Genomic DNA, 23,396 nt, shown 5'->3' with positions numbered 1-23,396 from the left:
ATGCACTCCCTTACCCTGGGCCAGCTACTTGTGTGTGAGCAGCGGCTGCTCCCAGTTGGTGCTGGCCCAGGAGCAGGCTCCTGGCCGTCAATGAAGGGATCCCCACAATGCATCACACACTTGGATGGTGCAAGTTGGGATATCTGGGGGGCGGGATGACGTGACCCAAACCCCCACACCTTTGCACTGCCTGGGTCAGCCTGACTCTCTCAGACCCAGCAGCCTGGTCATCTGCAGGGAAGGCAAGCTTCTTCCTTCCTTGCCACCTGCCCCAAAGCCCTCTCACGTGGTTTTGAGAAAGGGCTCCAGGTAGGGTTAGACAGAGATCTTACCGTATGCAGGTCACAACTGGATTATTGTTTAATATATACTCCACTAGTAGGTGAGGCCTGTCGTTGATTGGGCAAAGTCATTTTGCATCGATTACACTTACAGACAATTTCAAGGAATTAAATATCTTTAATAGAATGCTTTATTAAGGTCCTGGGGAAAGGGCAGTAAAAAGACAGCTTGAAGTGTTCAGGATTTCAATTTCAAACATCCATCTTGTTGACTTACAACCATATATGGTAAATTTGAATCCAAGAAAGATATTTTGCTTCTCTTGGGCAGGATATTGTTTTTGAATTATTGATCTGATCATAGAATATAAGAAATCTGTTCAGAACAATAACAGTTAAAATCTGAGAATTATATTCAAAATTTCTGCTACAAAATAAAATAAAAGTCTAAACCTTTTCATCAGCATATTCCACTGAAAAAAGTAGTCCATTCAGCTAATTTCAGTGCAGAATTGTGTATGTTGAATTTGGTGTTTGTAGGTAATTGGAAAGTACAACTTTATTTCACACAAATCACACACAAACTCTTCAAATCATATAGGAGGGCCTCATTTTACATAGGTTCCATCATAGTTTCCGCTATTTGTGATTGGGCAATATATACTCAATTTCATTATCGTGGAGGTGAATTTTGCCCATTCATCATTCCTGTGCATCCATTACAGAATTCTGGTGGCATTTCCGCCTTCTGGAGATAGCATGGTCATGTTGGGGTGCTTTTGGGGGGTGGAATTCAGAGCATTTTGAGGTTTGGGGGGCCATTACTGGAGGATCTGGAGGGTCCAAGGCAGTGTCCTGTACTCCTCTTGTTTCTGGGTTTTTTGCAGTGATTTTTAGAACTTTTCTTTGCACTGAGGAACCTAACCCCAAGATTCCCATTAGTGCAAGGATAGTATCCGGGAATGTAACCCCCATGAAAAATGAGGGCCTTCTGTATAGTGCATGTGGTATATGCATTCCAAATGCTTTGTCACTCCACAAGCATTAGACTATTCCAAGGCTCACTTTCAGTTAACTGAGGAATTAAGGGCTAGTGATGAATACTATAAGGAATTCATAGCCAGTCTTGAAACAATAATACAGTGGTCCCTCGACTTACGAAGTTAATCCGTTCCGAATGCACATTCGGAGGTCGAAAATTTCGTAAGTCAAAAAGCGCACCCACGGAGGTCTAAAAAAATTCATAAGTTAAGTAAGCCGCATCTAAAAATTCGTAAGTCGAGGAAACCATATCTAAACCGCCAACGGTTTCCATTCATAGCTTGAAAAATTCATAAGCGTGCGGCCATTTTTGTCGTTTGTAAGTCGATAACATCGGATGTCAAGTAGTTTGTAAGTCGAGGGTCCACTGTAGTTAAAATTGAAATATAAATGCACTTTCTGCTTAATGGTAAAAACCTGACTCTCAGAGAATTTTGAGGGCTACTGTATATTGATATCTAGAGACCTAAATGACTATTTTTCTCTGCTGCTTTGATTTTTCTTCTAGTACTTTTTTTTTGTTTTAAATTCTGTTATAATATCTTATCAATTCCATTACCGAATTTTTTCAAGATGATATTTTGAATATTTTTAAAGATAGATCGATCGATCGATAGACAGATGTGGAGGGGGGATTCTGATATATAATTTACTGAACTTTCAAGTTTCCACATTAATGTGGGATATATAAAATGAACACTTCATGTTAAGACCTTATTTATATTTCTGCAACAGATGAAGCACATCTGGGTACAGGCACTCTGGAGCATCAAGACCCACAACGTAATCCATATGATGCCATTCAGGAATATACTTATGGAAAGCTAAATGATTGATGCGAGTAAGCAACAATTCAATGTCCTTTTTGCTCTCAACAATGTCCTTTCCACCATTCCACACAGCTGTTGGCACAATCATGTCTTCTATGTTATAAAATGGAGGAGTGGTCTGTTGAGGAGAAGATTAGAAATATGAAGAAAATTAAATGCATTCAGTTATATCAGACTCATTTTTCCCATAAATTATCTGTGTTTCTTTGATGTGCTCTTTCACAGTTTCCAAAAAATGAGTATGATGTCAAAAGCTACAACATTGTATAAACTAAATTTTTAACTAACAGCAAAAGTTTTCATTTGAATCTTTCATATGACAAATCCTTTGACTACCACACTGTCCCTTACCTTGTTGTATACAGCTTTGTTCTTATTGCCATAATCAAAATATTTGAATTCACTTGATTTGAAAACCTAAAAAGAGGACAAAATGTTATGCACAGTGTGATCAATTTTCAATTTTGAAATGGATATTCACATGCAAATCCCAAATCTAGGGGGTTGAGTTATCAGAATTCCTCTCCACCACTTCTAATATATGAATAAACCTCTTGATAAAACATTGGCATATCAGGAAAGTAATTTCAAATAAATAATTAATGTGTCTATAATAATTATTTTATTATTAATTTGATTTCTATACTACCCTTTCAAAAATGGCTCAGGGCTTAGTCATTACACAGGCAAATAATAAATAAATAAGATGGATCCCTCTCCCCAAAGGGCTCACAATCTAAAATAAACATAAGATAGACACCAGCAACAGTCACTGGAGGTATTGTGCTGGGGGTGGATAGGGCCACTTACTCTTAGGGATGTGCATAAAACCGGTTCTCCCGGTTCGGTTCGGGTCCGAACCGGGTCCGGACCGGACCGGGGAGGTTCGGTTTTGGTTTTGCCGGACCACCCCCCCGGTCCGGTTCGGTTTTGAACCGGTTCGGATCTGAACCGAACTGGTTCAGATCACAAAAAGTGGCTGGTTTTGAAGGGGACATTGTGTTCTACCTGCCACCCAAATTTCAAGTCGATTGGACCTTCCTCTGATTTTTTACAATTTTTTTAAAAAAAATTAATTCTTGCCCATAACTCACAATGTGGAGCCCTTAGGGGCAAAAAAGCTGGGGTGGGTGGTAGCCACCCATGGGTGTCCTCCACCCCAAAAATCCCAAGGCAATTGGTTGCTCCTAGTATTATTGGTGAATTTTTGAAGAAAATTTTTTTTCCATTGGCTAGAATGGGGGTTTGGGGCTGCCCCAGACCCGCCTCTGTGGGGTGGCAGCACCCCCAAAGTGGGTCTGGGGCCATGGCAAAAATGCCCTCAGTCCCTCCCTGCAATCCCCGTAGAGATAGGAGTGATGGTTCTGTTGTTTTTTTGAGGTGTTCTGAGTGAGTGTGGATTCTGTGATAGCAAATGAGATTTCCAATGAGACACCATGAATCCACTCCACCACCTCGCCAGACCGCTCCCCACCAGAGTGTCGGGCTTCACGAGGGGGGGCCCCACTGAGCGGCGAAAGGATAGGGGGAAGGGGCCCCAGAGGGAGGGAGAACCTGGCTGCATCGCTGCCAGCCGCACAGTCCTCACCGCCCTCTACCTGCTCTTCCAACTCCACAGTCTCCTCCACCTCAACAACTGGCGGTAGCTCAGCAGCACCTGGTGCCGCCGGCGAGGAGGGACCCGCCACAGCCCTAACGGTGCCTCTGCCTCTGCCGCGATTGGCGGCAGCAGTCGTGGGGAACTGAATCCTGCGCACCAAAGATGGGGCCGGAGCAAAGAATTCTCCAATGGGGAGAACTGGGGTGTCCTCAGGCTCCCCGCGTCCTCTCCCTCCCCGTGCCGCAGGCGCACCCCACACCTGGCCTCTCCGACCTCTGCCTGCCAGCCTTGAGCGAGCCCTGCCCGCCACACGGCGCTCAGACATGCTGCTAGGTCAGAAGGAGGGAGACTTTAGGAGGAAGGCCAGACAGGGTCAAAAAAATAATTTGGAGGGGCTTAGGGGCCAAAAAAAAAAGGCAGCTGATTTGGAGGCGGCGGGGGGGAAGTTTGTTTTCAAAAAAGGAAGCCAATTGGGGGGAAAGGAAGACTTTTTGATATGGGGGGGGAAGCCAATCGAAGTGAGGGGGAGGGTGTCCTTTTGGGAGTCAACCACCAAGCCAATTGGGGAGATGGGTCTGGGAGGGCTTTTTTAAAGAAAAATAGGGGGTTAAAGGGTGGAACCCCGGTGTGGGAGGGTGGCACGGGCAGTTGGGTGGAGTAGTTGTGGTGTGGGTGGCAAGTTTTTAACTTTTTTTGGGGGGGGAGAGTGGATGGGGGGAGGGCACAGCACCTACCGGGGGTGGGGGAGGGATGCAGTCAACGCTTGGGAACCTGCAGATCAAAGGAGGAAACCCTTATTTAGTGAACTGGAACACAAAGTGTGGGTTCTGGGGGGTGGTTCTCAAGTAATGCTCCTGTGGGGGGAGCATCAAACTCAATGCAGCCTATTTAGTGACTCTAAATTGCACACAACCAAAACCAGAACCCAGTCACACCAACACAGAGGTTGAACCCACCCACTCTGTGACTCTGCCTGCCCAATGCCATGGCAAGCAAGCAGCAGCAAACACTTGATGGCAGCCTCATGGATTGAACATCATGATCATCATCATACGTGTGTATTGGCCCAGCATGTAGTGGCAGCCTCAGAGCCCAGCCAGGACCCCACTCAGACTGCCCCAGAGGCAAGGAAACACTCTGGCATGGCATGGGCCCAGCATGTAGTGGCAGCATCAGAGCCCAGCCAGGACCCCACTCAGACTGCCCCAGAGGCAAGGAAGCACTCTGGCATGGCATGGGCCCAGCATGTAGTGGCAGCATCAGAGCCCAGCCAGGACCCCACTCAGACTTCCCCAGAGGCAAGGAAGCACTCTGGCATGGCATGGGCCCAGCATGTAGTGGCAGCATCGCATCAGAACCCTGGACCCCACTCAGACTGCCCCAGAGGCAAGGAAGCACTCTGGAAGGCACCTGTTCAAAAACCACCTGCAAGACGCATGCAATGCAACGCAACACACAGCAGCAATTTCTTTATTGGGCATGGGCATGAAGACACAAGTTTTACAACAGTACATCTCCTCTCCAAGGTTCCCTCCCTCCTCCCCACACCCAAATGCATTTCAGAATAGGGGTGTCCCTATTTAAAACCGCCAGCTAGGGAGAGAAAGGGGCAACAAAAGGTGCACACGCACTAACCCCTCTTCTTCCGGTCCTTCTCCTGCCGCTCACTGCTGGTCACGGATTCGCCGCCGCCAGCCAGCCACCCTGGGCTGAGACACAGCAGGGCGGCCGCACGAGGCACACAGGCAACCGGGGTAGTTCAACAACGATGGAGGGGCAGAAGTGAGGAGACAACACTATTTGTGTCGCTCAACTCACCCCCAAGCAGAGACAAAATCAACCAAAAACTATAAAAAGAAAAAAAAACCAATGGCAGCCGCCAGGTGGGTAGGCTACTGTGTGCGGCTGCAGCTGTGGGAGAGGAGGTGGAAAGTGAAGGGGAGCAGAGAGAGAAAAGACTAAGAGAGAGAGAAAAGAGAGGGGGGGCAGGGACAAAGAGAAAGAGAGGAGAGAGAGAAAAAAGAAAGAGAGAGAGAGGAGAAAGAGAGATGATAGAGAGAAAGAGGAGAGAGGAGAAGCGCAGCACAGCAGGGAGGGGGGATTCAGGTGTGGGGGGAGGACACAGCAGTAGCAGCGGTCCAAAGAGGTGGGGGGAGCAGAGAGGGGGTGTGTGGTTGGGGGCTAGTGTGTGGCAGGGGGCCTGGGGTAAGTGGAGAGAGTCGGGGGCAAGGAGAAAAAGAGGTGGGGTGGGGGGAGCAGAGAAGGTGTGTGTGGTTGGGGGCTAGTGTGTGGCAGGGGGCCTGGGGTAAGTGGAGAGAGTCGGGGGCAAGGAGAAAAAGAGGTGGGGTGGGGGGAGCAGAGAGGGTGTGTGTGGTTGGGGGCTAGTGTGTGGCAGGGGGCCTGGGGTAAGTGGAGAGAGTCAGGGGCAAGGAGAAAAAGAGGTGGGGTGGGGGGAGCAGAGAGGGTGTGTGTGGTTGGGGGCTAGTGTGTGGCAGGGGGCCTGGGGTAAGTGGAGAGAGTCAGGGGCAAGGAGAAAAAGAGGTGGGGTGGGGGGAGCAGAGAGGGTGTGTGTGGTTGGGGGCTAGTGTGTGGCAGGGGCCTGGGGTGAGTGGAGAGAGTCAGGGGCAAGGAGAAAAAGAGGTGGGGTGGGGGGAGCAGAGAGGGTGTGTGTGGTTGGGGGCTAGTGTGTGGCAGTGGGCCTGGGGTAAGTGGAGAGAGTCAGGGGCAAGGAGAAAAAAGGGTTGCGGTTGGGGGAGCAGAGAGGGTGTGTGTGGTTGGGGGCTAGTGTGTGGCAGAGGGGTGTTGGGGGGAAGGGGAGGGGGCAACAACAAACAGCAAAGGAGAAACTGGAACAACTCGGGCAGCAGCAGCGATTAGGCTGGATGGGGTGGTTGGGGGAGGATCTGGGCCTGGGCTAGGGTCTGGGAGGAGGGAGGGTGGGGGGGCAGGCGGGGGGGAGGAGGAGGAGGGTAGCAAAATATATAAAGCAATATATATCAAGAGAACACAAGCCAGAAGTTTTAAAAAAAATGAAAAGAAAGACTATAACCAGCAGAAAAAACTTGGGGGTGGGGGTGTGGGGAGGGGGAACCAAACACAGACTCTGAGGGGGGCCACTAAGTGAACAGAGACAATGAAACCACAATTGCTGCAAATTAATAATAGCAAATGAATAAGTGGAACCAAGCAAAGAAAACTGGACTCTGTTTGGCAGCAGCAAACTTGGGAGAAGGCTGGATGGGGTGGGGTTGGGGTGGGGTGTGGTTGGACTTGGAGGGGCAAGTTGGGAGCAGGGAACCAAAACTGATTATATGGGACAACAAGAAACAACAACAGAATCCTCTGGGGGTGGGGGGGAGGGATTCAGGGAACCAACTCGCAGGGCAGCAGCAGTCAGCAGAAACAAACAAAATGGTACAATTTAAGCAAAACCAGCAAGCAATATATAAATGAAACCAATGCAATGCAATGTGAAAATCAAAAAGTTGGACAAAAACAAGGCAGGACAAAGAGCAATAATTAATGGAAGAAGTTTTAAAGCAATGAGGATGCAGTGGGTGGGAGTGGGGGAGGGGGAGGGTAGGCCCAAAGGATGAGAAGGGAAAGGGGGGAGGGGGGGGGAAAGCAGACAGACAAGGAACAGGGAAAATTGGGGGAAATTAAGAAGAAAGTAAAGTGAAGTAACACACAGTATACAGACAAGAGACAGACAGAGAGAGGAGACACACAGAGAGTCACAAAGGGCAGGTGGACAAAGGATTAGACAGAGCACACACAGAGAGACACAGGACACAGTCAGGACTCACAGAGACACCAGAGCAGCCAGCAAAGGGCAAGCAGGTCTCAGAGATGATCCCACAACTGCAGCCAAGAGAAGTTTCCAGAGAAGAGGCTTGGGTTTATATAGGTTTGAAATTCCCTCCTTTGGGAGCCCCCACCTTTGCACTCCCCCCACGGCCAACAGGGTGCCAGCTCTCAACAGTGAAACAGCCAAGCAGCCTACCAGACCAAAGGACTCATTCTGGCCAATCAGGGATCAATAGCGCAGCCAATACAATGCCTGGAAATAGCATCACAAAATGGATGCAAGGAGGAGCAAAAGTTTCAGGAAGGAGACACAAAATGGAGGACACACTTGGAAATTTAAAGAGACACTCCAGAGACTCAATTACATTCCCGAACCGGTTCGGGAAACCCGAGCCGGTTCGGTACCGAACCAGCTCGAATTCGGTCCGGCTCGGTCCCGGAAGGGCCCGATTCGGTCCGGGATCGAGCCGCCGGATCCGGACCGGTTCGGGACGAACCGGTCCGGATCCGGACCGAACCGCACATCCCTACTTACTCTCTCCCTGCTAAATAAAGAGGATCACCACATTAAAAGATGCCTCTTTGACAAGTTAGCAGGGGCAAATGCTAGTTGGGTTTTTTAAAATGCAGTTGAAGAATAGACTTTGGGTTTCAAAATCTATGTACCTCCTCCTTCTACATACAAAGATACCCAAATCTTTCCCCCTGAATCACCCCAGGTTCAATTTGGATTTGATTTGGTTCAGTTTTGGATGAATTCAGACCACTTATAAAGGTCCTAAGGCACAAAATGTGGGTGGTGGGTAGGTCCCCATGGGTACCACCTACCACCCAAAGTTCAAGGCAGTGGGGCACGTGGTTGATATTTAATGATTTTATTATGTTTTTACTGATTTTGTATATTTCTGCCATATGAAATAATGGGGATTCAAACACGCCCTGTCCTAACCCTAACATGAATCCCCAGCTTTCATTTTTTTTTTATAGCTAAGCTCTAGCCCTAGTAGAAGTGGAGTTTTGGAGCAAAATATGTGGTCACTATTTTTCAAGTGTTTGGATTATTTGGTGTATAAAAACTTTTCCTCAATGAATCTCTATGAGGATTCATTGCACACCTTCATTTCTTCTGTTAATCTTGACTGTCATTGGACAGTGCAAAATGTCAACTGCCCTGTGCCAACTACACCCCACCCCACCTGCAAGGCAGTGGGGTACTCAGTTTATTTTTTAGAAATATTGAAGTGTTTAGTTTCTTTGGTGTCTAATAACTTTTCCTCATAATGAATCCCTATGAGAATTCATTATATGCCTTCATTTCTTTTGTTCATTTTGACTGTCATTGGACAGTGCCAACTATCAACTGCCATGTGTCAATTATACACACACACACACACACAAACTGGGGTACTCAGTTTATTTTTTATAATTTTTTGAAATGTTTAGGTTCTTTGGTGTCTTTATTACACACCATTTCTTCTGTTCATTTTGGTGCACTGCTTTGTGGGTGGGGGTGGAGAATTAGTGGCATTCCATGTAGCAACTACCCCCCCCCCAACCCACTGGGTATTCAGTATATATTTTAGGAATTTTTGAGGTGTTTATACTCTTCGGTGTGTAATTAATCCTCATAGGGATTCATTATGAGGAAGGTTCATTAGACAGCAAAGAATCTAAAGAGTTGAAAAAATTCCTAAAACATAAACTGTGTACCCCACCTTAAAGGTGGGAATGTAGTTGGCACATGGCAGTTGATAGTTGGCATTGTCCAAAGACAGTCAAAATGAATAGAAGAAATGAAGGTGTGAAATGAATCTTCACAGGGATTCATTGCGGAATAGTTATTATAGACCAAAGAATCCAAACACTTGAAAAATAGTGACTGCACATTTTGCTCCATAACTCCACTTCTACAGGGGCTAGACCTTCGCTTTAAAAAGAAAAAGAAAACTGGGAAACTGGGGAAATTAATAGAAGGAATCCAAACCTCAAACTGATTCAAATCAAATCTGGCACAATTCGATTTGGACCTGAATCTAGCCAATAGACCACAGGGGTGATTTGTTCTGTCTCCAAATCACCTGAATCAGCTAGATTTTGGTACAAATTGATTTGTACCTGAATTGATTTGCACATACCTAGTCAAAATGTGAAGGGGCTCAAAAGCCTGAACTCGAGCACTGGGATGGCTGACTGGAAGAGTTACAAGTATTTTTAAATGTTTTTCCCCCCAGTAACAGGATTTTTAAAAAAGACCTTTTGTATTGGAAAGAAGCCACAGGAAAATGGGCACAGCTACTAGGGGTGTGCAATTTGGATTTTCGGTGTTTCGATTCGGATCCAAACCGAAACACACCTGTTCTGTTCTGTATTCAAATATGGCCCATCCGAATCACCCCTGTTTCGATTCGGATCCGAATTAATCCAAATCTGAATCTGAATAGATTCGGATTAAAAACCAGGTCCCAGGGGCAAAATAGTGGGGTGGGGTGGTAGTGCCCAATGGATGGAGGCTACCACTAAATGAGATTTTCAATGAGACACCATGAATCCACTCTTATTTGCTATCATAGAATCCACACTCAGAACACCTCAGAAACAACAGAACCAAGTAACCCATGGGTTAGAAACCCATGGGGGTGGTTGGCACCCTATGTGCACTACACCACCACTCGCTCTGGGCCACCCCAGCACCCCCCAAGTGCTCTTATGGGGCTGCTGAAAGCTCCATTATTATACCTTATGAGGAAAAATCTTAAAGACACGTAAACTTCAACAATTCACCAAAAATCAGCTCTCTGCACAAATCCTTTGAAAAAATTCAGGTAGCTTCCTTGGCCCTACCCGGCACGATCACTAACCCCACACCACTCTAGGCCACCCCTTTCCCTGCAACGTGAAGTGATACACCCTCCAATATACCTAATGGGGGGAAAACCTTAAAGATGCATAAACTTCAGAAATTCACCAAAAATCAGCCTTCTGCCCAATCACTCCGCAATTGGGCTGGTACCCTCCACCCATTAGGCACTACCACCCCACCCCACCTTTTTGGCCCATATCCCACTTTATGCCCCCGATCTGCCTCAAAGACACTAATAATTCAAAAATTCACCAAAAATCAGCCCTTTGCCCAAGCCCTCTGAAATTGGGGTGGCCGCCTCCACCCATTAGCCACTACCACCCCACCCCACTATTTTGCCCCTGGGACCTGAAATTCGAGTAGAAGAATTTCAGAACTTTTTGCATTGAAGTCAATGGGAGGCAAAAAGGCGGGAAATTCAAATAGACGTCAAAATCCGAAAATCTGAATATTCGGAGCCGAAACGGAGGTGATTTGGTTCAGCTATGAAAAATTTCAGAGGGCCAGAAGGGTGATTCGGTTCAGATCCGAATCACCCGAAATGGGCTGTTTGGGTACAGATTGTTCTGTACCTGAAACGTTTCGCACATCCCTAACAGCTACTATAAAACTGAGCCCCTGCTGAATAAGCAAAGAGACACCTTTAAAGTGGTGATTCTCTTATATTTTACAAGGATAGAGGAACTGGCCCGTCCAATTCCAGCACAGAATCCCTCCAGTGGCTGTTACTGGTATCTTCCTTATGTTTCTTTTTAGATTGTGAGCCCTTTGCGGATTCTGTCATTTATGTTATATATATTATTTATGTATTATTATTATTTAATGTAAACTGCTTTGTGCAATTTGATTGAAGAGTGGTATATAAAAATTCATAGTAGAACCAGAGTGCTCTGCCTGTACTACAAATCAGAGTGTGGAGATTAAAAATGCAGCCATGTGAGAAGTAGGGATGTGCAAATCAATTCAAGGTCAAATTGATTATTATTATTTATTATTATTTATTCTATTTCTATACCGCCCTTCCAAAAATGGCTCAGGGCGGTTTACATAGAGAAATAACAAACAAATAAGATGTCTCCCTCCTCAAAGGGCTCACAATCTAAAAAGAAACATAAGATAGACACCAGCAACAGTCACTGGAAATACTGTGCTGGGGGTGGATAGGGCCAGTTACTCTCCCCCTGCCAAATAAAGAGAATCACCACGGTAAAAGGTGCCTGCTTGGACCCACCACTTGCCAGCATCCAATGGATTTTGGATGCTGCCGCACAAAACCTAGCAATGCTATATTGCCATGTGTGGTAGGTGGCACCCATGGAGACATACCCACTACCCCAATTTGGTGTCCCCAGGACCTTTAGAGGTGGGTCAAATCGATTTGAATCCCAATAAAATCTAATCCAACTCAAATCGAATCTGATCAGATTCGAGTTTGCCGATTTGTGTTCAAATTGAATCTGGCTGATTCAATTCGACTTCAATCACACCACAAAAATTAATTCATGCACATTTCAGGGATAATCTCTTCCCACTGCACATACAGGCACAGCTGATGTGACAATGTTATCTGCAGCACAGAACGTCATGCGACTTCCCACCATGCACCCACACTGCCTAGATCAGGATGTCAGCAACTAGTTTTGAAAACACCTCTGTAAAGATGAAATCTTGTTACCCACTTCAGTGGATAAATTAATCACACGCATTGAATTTGTGTTTTATATGGAACATTGATCTTTGAGCTTTGAAATGCTTAGAAATGTTTTAAACTGTACCTGTCCCCAATGGATTACTGTTTTTACAGAAGTAAAATCAGGAAAGATTCCAGCATACACATCTGCTCGGCTCTGGAAAAACAATAGGGTGGAAGCTGATTTTCAGACTGTTCTCCAGGAAGAAATGAGTAGGTTTGTTGTACAAACCAAAACAACAAAATTTTCCAGACAGCAAAGCAGGAGTACCCAAACTGAGCCAACTATGCAGTCTATTATTGTTGGACAACATCTCCCACCATTCCCAGCTGCAACAAACATATCATGTTTATTGACAGGTTATCCACCCGTGCAGTAGAACATACATGATATGATAGACTGTATGTGTCAGCAGGCTTCTGAGTGTAAATACTTACCTAGTTGCGCATTCTTCATCCATATAGTTTTGCTTATATATGCCCAACTGAACTTTTGTGGTAGCTTGAAATGCACAACCCCATTCAGAGCCTCTAGTTGTTGCTTCTAGCTAGTGGTTGCTATGTAGAATATTTATACCAGCTTTTCAACTTATATATAGTAAAAGGAATTCAGAACTTAAGGAATGAATTAATGAAGGAATTAAGTAATTAATTTTGGGTGCCTTTCCCCAAAAGGGCTAACAGACTAAAATGCACACACATGAGAGACAACAGCAATATTGTTTAGATATTGTGTTTGGATGAATAAAAATAATTTCTATGTGCCGCTAAAGTATAACATCACTTTAAAAGGTGCCTTTCTAGACTCAGGAAGAGACTTGCACTTAACTAGAATTGAATTCATAAGCCACTAACAGAACATATTAATTATTAAAAAGTTATGCTACCATTAAACTTGAAAGATTTAAACAAAAGCAAAAATATACGATGTGCCAAATTCACTTCCATCATTTTTGTTTCCAAGTTCTAGCAACAAAATATAGCTTATGACACTCTTGTCTTACATTTAACTTACTACTACTACTTCTATAGCTACTTACTACCTAGTACCTAGTATTATGAATATTTATATACCGCACTTCAACTAAAGTTCACAAAGCAGTTTACATATAAATAATACAGAAATAAGGTGGTCCCCGGTCCCCTAAGGGCTCACAAACTAAGAAGAAACGTAAGGCAGATACCAGGAACAGCCACTGGAGGGACACTCTGCTGGGGATGGACAGAGCCAGTTCCTCTCCCCCTGATAAATATAAGAGAAACACCACTTCAAAAGGGGTCTCTGCTCAGTTAGCAGGGTTAACTTTACCTATTTGCAGAAAAAATGTAGTTGGTGAAAATGTGTTATAAGCAGCTTTAAGAATTATCCCCTGGAGGAATGTTGTTCTTATTTATAGAGCACCATGGATGTGCAGGATACAGCATCCATATAGCATCTGGTATGTATAGTACAGTAGTATTACAACAAAGAAAGGCCAAACAACACTTTACATTTAATATATGGTAGGGGTGTGTACAGACCGCGTGCAGCAGTTTAGTTCAAATCCAGATCGAATCACCACTCCATGAACCCATTTGTCGGACTGACTGGCTGGGCTGGTCCAAGCGCCTGGTTCATGGTGGACCATTTTGAACATGAAGCAGTCTGTGCACATCCCTAAGGTATAGTTTTGTCCTTTCATGCTTGTTTTCTAATAGAAATAGAAACTATTGGCTGGGGGGAAGATATGGATTAGTGCGGGGAGGGGGTCGTTAACCCTTTCCATCTGCCATGGCCCTGGCCTGAATTGGGCCCTCTCATACCTGCTATTTTCTTGTCAAATGGGAGCAACAGTGACAACATCCTGGGAAAGGAGAGGAGGGAAGGTTTGTCCCCACTTTCTCACGACTCCCCCTCCCCAAGTCGGGGTGCGTGTGTGCCACACTGGGTCACAAAGACAGCCAACATAATCTTGAGGTCTATTGTAGTACGATTCAAAATACAATATAGACTCCTATGTACAAATGGTGTGCTGGACTGCCTGTAACTGATATAAGGTTTGTTTGTTGTTATGTGCATGGTTTTTCAAAAGAAATACATAGAGAGTCCACCTACCACATTTAGGTTTTGCCCAGTGCGTCCTTCAAATGCAAAAATGACTTTCAGACAAAGCCGGTCTATTACTGAGTAACTGCATGCCTTGGTAGTCTTGGCTTTCAGTTTGTTACTGAGAATACAGTATTCTTTGTTCCCCCATATCAACTGTAAAATGAAAACCAAGAAATCATTCCTCATCTCTTCAAAAAGACATCAAAAAATGACCTTGATCAGAAGAAAACATTACGAGGACAGCCGAGCCTCTTAATATTTCCTCTCTATATTTATTTATTGTGTGTACATCTCATCTTTTTTTTTTATATAACTTAATGTGGTATTCACAGCATTGCCAGATACTGTTCCAGTCAAGCATTGACCAGATGCAAACCTGCTTAGCTTCAGCAACATTTCTGTGTCTTCTGCCTTCCTACTATGCCCGAGGACCTAGCATTTCATGAGTTCTGATTTATTTCAGTGAATCCAAACTCTGCGACACCTCCATGGCATACAATGGACCCTTTCATCTTCTCCCAGCCTCTGTCAAGTAATGTGAAGTGGGTGTGAATAGTGGAGAGTGTAGGGGAAGATGGCAGTCCAACCTCTATAAGCAGAATACGACCAGTACAGTAAGAACTCAGTCAAAAAGAAGGTCTAGAGACAGTTCTTTAAATCTGAGGAAAACAAGAATTTATTTAGCTGTAACAAACAAAATAAGAAAGCTAGCTGAGCTTATGGTTGAAGGGAGAGAGAGACTAACCAACAGCTATCTCTGGAAGAGACTACTGAGAGACTAACTCATGGAGAACAAAGAGGGGAGGAGTCCTGCACTCTCTATCTATGCTCCTAAAGCCCCTAGTGGACATTAGGAGGCTACAAAATGATTCAGGTTAAAATGATTTGTACCAGAATCTGGCTGATTTTGGTGATTTGTAGACGAAACAATTGCTTAAAGCTCAATTGCCCAGATTTGGGCACAAAACAATTCACCCCAGATTCTGACAGAGATTTGAAGCTCTATTTTGTAGCCAAAGTGGTTTGGGTGATAGTGCCCAATGGGTAGAAGCTTGCACCCAAATTTCAAAGCAATTGGTCAAAGGGCTGATTTTTAAATGATTTTTGAAGTTTATGTGGCTTTAAGCTTTCCCCCATAGGGAATAGTGGGGATTTCAGCAGTGTTGGTTATAACTGCTGGGAGGGGGAGGTACCAGGGTGGACCAGAGTGGGTTGTAGTGGGTGGTGGTGCCCAATGGGTGTAAGGAAGCTACCACCCATATTTTAAATAAATTGGGCAAAGGGGTGTTTTAAAAAATTATTTTGAAGTTGGCATATCTTTGTGGCAGATTTGGGACAGAAAATGGGTTTTTGGGATAGAAGAGTGTGTCAGGTGGTAGTGTTCCAATGGGTGCCTGCTACTACCCATATTTCAAAGAAATTGGTGAAAGAGGTGATTTTTATTTCCCCCCCCCCCGAAGTTTGCTTTTTAAAGTTTGCTTTAAGCTTTCCCCCATTGGGAATAATGGGGAATTTCAGCAGCCCCATAACTCCACCTGGGGGGCACCAGGGTGGCCCAGAGTGGGTGGGGGTGTAGTGTACATAGGGTGCCAACCACCCACAGGACAACAAGCTCATGGGGCACTGCGTTTTTTTGTTTTCAGTGCCTGATGTGTTCTGAGAGTAGATTCTCTGGTAGGAAATGAGAGAATCCACTTGTAGTTGTTGAGCTATTTCTAACATTTCATTTATGTGCCTGGAAATAATTTCTCATTCTCTGCATCTTTTATTGCCTGGTTTCCTTACTAGATGTAGTTTGGGAAGAGTCCATGACTTGTGAGGAGTGCATGACTCTTGAGGAGCATCTCCATCTTGAAAAAACAGAACTTGTAGCTGTGACCTTTCAACTTTTCAATCATCTGGAATCCTTGTGCTATCTCAATTTCCATGGCTTTTGTCTTTTCTGTGCTTTCTATGTTACTCTCTAGTAGGGATGTGTGTGGACTCGGCCACACAGAGGCCAATTTGGCATGTGTGGTGGCCTCAAAAATGGCCCCCACCATGGGGGTGAGACCCGGAATGGACCACAGAGCACCTGCACCAGGCAATTTGGAATATAATGGAGGCTGGCTGCAGGGGGGGGGTGTCTTCTGGAGAAGGGCTACAAATGGGCTACCTGGTTTTGTGCACAGCCCTACTCTCTAGGCTGTTTTCTTTTAGTCACTGGTCTCTGGGCCCATCACTCTTTGTAGGGGAAGATGGCAGTCCAAGCCCTATCAGCAGAGTAAAACCAGTACTCAGACAAGTACCAGACCGTACCAGAACTCAGACAAGCAGGAGGTCTGGATAGAGTTGCTTATGTTCGAAGAAAACAAGGATTTATTTAGAAGTAACAAACAAATAAGAATGCCTGCAGCCTATTCTAGCTGAGTTTGTTTGTTTTTTTGTTTATCCATTTATTTATTGACTGTCTATACCAACTAATATAGAAATCTCTAGGCAGTGTATAGATGAAAACATAAAATATAAAACATTTAAAATTCATAAAACAGATAAAAAACACAATAGATAAAAACACACTTCTTTTTTAAAAAATTCAGTTAAAAGTCTGGGAAAATAGGTTGAAGCTTATGGTTGAAGGGAGAGAGAGAGAAACTAAACAACAACTATCTCTGGGAAAGACTACTGAGAGGCTAATTCAGGGGGAACAAAGAGGGGAGGAGTCCTGTACCCTCTGGGGCTATTCTCATGATTAACAAAAATCGGGCGAGAAGAACCTAGCCTGATTTTTGTTAATTGTTAGAACCACCGGGCTCGGCTGCGAGCCATGTGGTTCTAGAGCGGGTAACCCGCTCGAGAACCCCTGGTAAAAAACCAGGTTTATGGAGTGAGTGCTCTGCAAACCTGTTTTTTTAAATCATGAGTAGCTGCAGCTTGGCTTCGCAGTGCGCCTACTCATGAGTAGACCCCCAGCCGGGAGGCTTAAAAGCAGGCTCCCGGCTCCCGGGTCTCCCCAGTATGCCCTGAGCACTCGCAAAGGGCATACTGGGGCTTGCGGGGGCCACGTGGTCCCCGAGCTCCCCAGCCCCCGCCGGCTCCGTCACGGAGCTGGCAATTGTGTGGGCGTCCGATCCAGCTGCCCAGGGATCCCTCCCCACTCACCCTGCAGAACCGGGTCTCACAGATCATGAGAGCCAGCTCTCTATCCATGCTCCTAAAGCCCCTAGTGACCATTAGGAGATATTGCTCCTGAGAGCTGATGCTGCAAGAGCCCAGCTCTAACAGAGAGATCATAGCTCAATAATCTGTTTTGCATGCAGAAGTTTGCAATTTCATTCACACAGTCAAAAACTGTGTTCTAGCCTGGGTTTGGAGCTGAGTGTGCTCCCAATTTTCAGTTGTGTGGAAGCAAGGTAAGGAGAAAACCTGGGTAGAAGTGAGTGTGTGGAAGCAAGGTAGGAGGAAAAGCTACCCAGGTTTCCCTCCTACCTTGCTTCCATACAACCGAAGATTCGGAGCACCCACAACTCCCAAATGTGGGTAGAACACAGTTTTTGATGGTGTGAATGAACTCCATGTCTCCAGGGAAACACTCTTCTCTGCTTGAATCCCTAGAGAGACAGTGTAGACAATACTCAGCTAGATGGATCAGTGACCTGATTCAGTATAAGACAGCTTGCTATGTTCTTGTGTGAGAGAGCCTCTGACGCTTATCAGGCAGCCTCTAGGCCCTTTTTTGTAGTCTAGGTCATCATCGGGAACATGAAGTTTTATTAGGGACACACAGTTTCTTAACTAATCTAGTTGTTGGTGCCCAAGAGATATACCCTTAATTAATTAATTTGTTTTCCAAATTAACCACAAAGAGGATGGCAGTAAGACTGTCTTTCCCTCAACACATATTTTAAAAATGTATTTAAAAGTAGTCAATACAATAGTAGATCCATGAGAATTTTAAATACTTACTCTTGTGAGTACTTCAGGAAATGACAGAAAGATATAATAAGGCCCTTTTAGGTGAACCAGTTTGTAGGCGGGAGCAAAGCAAAGGAAGAGCTTGACCTTTTGTGCAAGTTGTGGCATGACTGAAAAAGCAATAAGACCTACAGAAAGAAAGAATTTTTTTTTAAGTTTCTCTTAAAAAAAAGTCGTTCTGTGCATTGAGGGAAATACTTGCATTGCTCTTTGAGCCTCTGCTACTTCTGTCTGTGTTAACGTTTCTGTCCAGTATCGCCTCTGCTATCTATTCGTGTAGTTCTTGCATTCCGAGTATTTAAACTTTCTCTCCAAGTGCCTTTTCTCCAACAAGTTCCGTTTTTGTGCTTTGGATGCCCATCTGTCTTAGATTATGGCACATCTGTGTGTATTGTGGAAGGAGGAAAGTAACACACCTGGCCTGTGCCTTTGACAGAAGCTCTATCTGGAAATCACTGAGAAGGACTGTTTTAATTGTGTTTTAATAGTTTTAAATTTTTAGTTTTAATTGTTGAAATGTTTAAATATTTTATTGGCTGTTTTTTATTGTTTTGTAAACCACCCAGAGAACTTGCATTTTGGGCGGTATAGAAATGTATTAAATAAAATAAATAAAAGCCAGCCGCTCGCTGCTCGAATGTGCGGCACAGCTTGTTTGCCCCAGCTCACAAGGAGGCCACAAGGAGCATGGAACACTGGGTGAGCACTTCCCATTGGCTCCCTGGGTGCTCATGGGGCCGGGCTAGGGCAACAAGCAAGGGGGCGTGCAGGCGCTCGCTCAGTCCAGCTCTTTAAGACAGCATGAGCGGACATGAACGAGGCGAGCTCCGAGGCTGGCCATGACCACGTGGCTTGGCTTCAGGACCTTGAGCTGCACTGGGGGCTGTTTTGAGGTGGGAGTCAGGCTATTAATCCCACTTGCCTGTGCGAGGGGCCACTGGCGGGAGGAATGGTTCTGGCGAGGCGAGCAGGCTATTAAGCTGCCCGCTACTCACAGTGCGGCTGCAGCGGTGGCACAACGCGGGCCCTCGATGGGCGCAGCTCGGCACAATGCGGCCCCTCTCAGAGGGCCATCGGGGGGTCTTCCCTGGATAGGCGGCCAAGGCATGGCAAGAGGTGGTGCGGGACGTCTGGAGCGGCCAGCCGGGTGTTAACCCTGCCCCAGGTTTGGTTTGAAGTGGGGTTTGGGTCCCCATTCATTCATGGACTTGCTCGGTGGCTCTGGGCTGGTCAGTTTGCGAGTGGCAAGAACTTGTCCACTGAACTGTTGCCCCCCCCCTTTCTCGCCATGTGCACTCCTTGCTTGAGCTGGCGAGCGGCATGCAGCGCCAGGCTGCTCTGAGCTGGACAAGGTGCGTTTCTCTCCCCCCTCCCTGCTTGCAGGTTCATGATTTTTGCCTCCTTCAGGGAGGCGCTTGCCCTCCTCACTGGGGATTGGGCTTCTGTCCATTGTTCCCCTACCAACAACGAGCCCAAAGGGGCTTCTGCGATGGGAACGTGCTCCAGGAACGACCGAGCAAGAGGGGTAGAGGTGGTGGCAGAGAATTGAGGAGGCCTTAAGGGGGAAAAGGGAAAAGTTGGAGGAGCACTCTCCTTTTGCCGCCATTTCTGAGGGGCTGGTCACTTCCCTCTCAGCCTGGCCTACTTCACAGAGTGTCTGGTTTCTGTCTCTGCACCATGTGTGCAGAGGTGCAGGCAGAATCTGCCTGCATCCTGCTAGCTGGATAGATCCTATCTCTCCACTTTCCTATCTAGTAAGGAGTTTTCCAATAAGGACTACTTAAAACTATGAACTGGCTCCCAGTTTCTTTAGCTCTTGGCCAGAGGAGTATCTAGGGAAAATAGCACCTAGGGCAAGCACTGAAATTGCGCCCACCCGCACCGTCCAAACATCTGACACTCATCTTTCAGATAACTAATTGACTGTTCTCAACTTCCCCCGCACCATTATTATTAATGTTGGCTGACATTGTAAGGCTGACATTCTTCTCATTGCATGCAAAAAGACCTGTTCTGCCAAGCCCCCCGCCACACCTAATGAAGTAGCTTTGTGAAATCTCTCCATGTGCTATTATTATTATTATTATTACATTTATATCCTGCTCTTCCTCCAAGGAGCCCAGAGTGGTGTACTACATACTTAAGTTTCTCTCCACAACAACCCTGTGAGGTAGGTTAGACTGAGAGAGAAGTGACTGGCCCAGAGTCACCCAGCAAGTATCATGGCTGAATGGGGATTTGAACTCAGGTCTCCCAGGTCCTAGTCCAGCACTCTAACCACTACACCAAGCTGGCTCTAATGAAGCTCCTCCAGCACAATTAAAATCACAGTGGCTGAAGAGGAAACACAAAATGATAGCAGCTCTCTAGATGTGCATATTATTTTGATGTTGCAACCAGCTTTTGTTCAGGTCTAATGTTAAAAACCTTCACATTTCAAATGGCCCTTGACAGTGCAAAGCATTGTCAGCAACTTACATGCTCCAAATTTAGAGTGCAAGAACACATCCTCTTGCAATCCTCTCCACACACACACACACATACCCCCCCCACACACACATTTCTAGGTAAAGTATGTTCTTGGCTGTATTTTAAGCCTTTACTGTTATAGTTTACAGGAAGCAATTCTTTGTTTGCAGTGTACTTTAACCCTGATTTAGCTTGACTTTTACACCAGAGAGAGAGAGAGAATGATCACATGTATAGTAAACTACTGAATCAGGTCAATGCTTTTTCTTTTTACAAATCACACACACAGATATATTTCATTTTTTAAAATCATACTAGCAGTGGATCAAGAATACGTTCATATGCAATGACAAAACTCTATGATCCCAATTCTAATCACATTTCCTTCAAGTCAGTGTAGTCTCACTTTTAGTAAGTGTTTTTTGAGTATCACTGCAATAAGTGTCTTTCTTAAAGCAACCCACATTATATATATAAATGTGTGTATGTGTGCGTGTGTTGTTTTATATGTGTGTTTATACACACATATAAAACAAACCAGTTATTCTCTATTGATTTCTTTGGGTGTCATTTTCTTCCTGTAAGGACGATGTGACTTGAGTGATGAAAGGGAGTGGTCTAGTTGGTGGGTAAAGCGTTGCTCTTCATAGCAATGCCGCCCCATTCTACCATTTGAAGCATTCTGTGTAACTGAACAGCTTACACACTCCTACACCCAAAAGAGGTGGTCCAGTGTCTCTGAGTCTATTTTACATTGTCCCTGAATGTTAATATTTAGCTTAAACATAAGTGGTCATTTACGAGTTGTGCTCACGAATGCATGTATTTTCTCAGCCCAAGATTATCATTTACAGTCTCTGCTCTGAGTATTTTCTCCTTGGGGGCACATGTTTTTCTTCACAAGAAAGTATAGTATTGGGGTGGGGAAGGGTTTCTTTCACGTTAGTATTGGAATAGTTGGCTTACACTTGGCAGCTGAAAATGTTTTTTTTTTAAGTTTAAAAATGTCTCTCACACACTCACACAGAGAAGGGGGGAGTGTGTTTTGTGTGTGCATGGGGAACTCTCTCTCTCTCTCTCTCTCTCTCTCTCTCTCACACACACACACACACACACACACACACACAATACAATAGTTCCAAAATGGGGTGAGAGCAGAGGCATATCTAGGGTGAGAGCAGAGGCACCTAGGGCAAGCACTGAAATTGCGCCCCCTGTCCAAACATCCGACACCCATCTTTAAGATAACTTTACCATAATATCAGCTGAAAAATACAAGTCAAGCTTGTTAATCTTTTAATATTTCAAAAACTATTTAGCTGTGGATGTAGCCAGACCAAAAAGTGCTGGAAAACTACAAATTTCAGTATGCTGGGGCTCATGAAATACCCAAATACTATGTGGAGGTGTACTTGGAAAACTAATGTCTAATTCTCTACTATGCATTGTAGCATCACTATTACATAAGTTTTAAAAATAAATGGAGAATTTGACTTTTCCCAGATACTCTGAAAATCATTAAAGGATATGCAGAGTAAACTGTGTCACTGCTTGGAATATATTCTAGTATTTCAGAAAGACAGTTAAAATGAGAGAAAGAGAGCAAGAAACTCCCAGTGGGCCTTAATACTAAGGATTTCACACTGATTCAAAGACAAACTCACAGTTAATAGCCATACTATTAAGACATCACATTTAACTCACTTATCACAAGAAGCAAAGTAAGAGCAAATGAATACAATCCTAGCTCATAAGCTTCAGCTTATTATTCACAAGCCCTGATTCTCTGTACATAGTGCCAAACTGAATCCTAACCTGTGACTTTATTATATTATATTATATTATATTATATTATATTATATTATATTATATTATATTAGATCATATTATATTAACCTGTGACTTATATTATATACAGTGACATATTATATTAAATTAAAAAAATACCTGTAGCCCCTTCGAGGGCTTCCTAAAGGCTGTGGGTGGGTCTGCAAAGGTCCCCCCTCCCCTCGCTGGCCTCTAGGGCCTCACAGAGGCCATTTGAGCATACACAGTGGCCATTTTGTTTTCGGTGGCCATTTAAATTTTTCATTTAAAAAAAAAAAATGGCGTCCCCTTCAAATGGTGCCCGGGGCTCGTGCCCTGCCTGCCATACCCTAGATATGCCCCTGGGTGAGAGGTAGGTGAGGAAATAAAAAACAAGACAGGTTTTCAAATGCACACTAGTTCATGCACAAGGGGGAAAGAGAGTGACTTAAAATGAGACAATACAAATCTCCCACACACAAACCAGATGCATTTTTAATGTTTTTTGGAGTTGACTAAGTTTGAGAGGGGAAGCTCACCATTTCCTCATGGCTTGGTTGCTTGCTCTGCATATGAATTCAAATACCTTACCCAGCGGGGGAGGAGCACAGGGGCAGAGGCAACTCCAAGAGAGCCAATGTCTGAGCGGCTGTAGCTGCTACCAGGAGAAGGCAAGCAGGCACGGTGACGGAAAGCATTTCAATGCAAGATGAGTAATGCTTAACCATTCCCTCCCCATTTCTGCTAATAGAGGGGCTGGAACACAACTTTTTACAGAAAAATGGGAAGGAGTCCTTCCCCTCCCAAGTCCCAAATCTCACCCAGCTTTCTCTGATCCTTCGGCACTAGTGGTGGGCAAAAACAGACCAGACAGCATCTTGAGATGCAAGAGGCATATTAAGCCAAGAGAATTTGGGGAAGCCCAACTTGGTAACCTTGGAAGTGATTGGAGCCCTCCCTTCCCTAAGT

General features: G+C 44.9%; 1 protein-coding gene across 1 annotated transcript in view; it reads right to left on the bottom strand.

Moving 5' to 3' along the window:
* Positions 1 to 2,036: 2,036 nt before the first annotated feature.
* Positions 2,037 to 23,396, bottom strand: part of LOC128351473 (lipase member M-like) — an 80,313-nt gene continuing 58,953 nt past the window's right edge. Inside the window, exons 6-10 of the mRNA XM_053311050.1 lie at positions 18,144 to 18,280; positions 14,205 to 14,351; positions 12,195 to 12,266; positions 2,504 to 2,569; positions 2,037 to 2,270 (exon numbers count right to left, since the gene is read on the bottom strand). Coding sequence (XP_053167025.1) covers positions 2,037 to 2,270; positions 2,504 to 2,569; positions 12,195 to 12,266; positions 14,205 to 14,351; positions 18,144 to 18,280 — 656 coding nt within the window. The remainder of the gene's footprint in view (positions 2,271 to 2,503; positions 2,570 to 12,194; positions 12,267 to 14,204; positions 14,352 to 18,143; positions 18,281 to 23,396) is intronic.

The sequence above is a fragment of the Hemicordylus capensis genome, chromosome 3 (assembly GCF_027244095.1).
Source record: "Hemicordylus capensis ecotype Gifberg chromosome 3, rHemCap1.1.pri, whole genome shotgun sequence".
NCBI classification, from domain to species: Eukaryota; Metazoa; Chordata; class Lepidosauria; order Squamata; family Cordylidae; genus Hemicordylus; species Hemicordylus capensis.
Note: the sequence above shows the minus strand (reverse complement) of the source record. Positions and strands in the feature narration are given on the sequence as shown.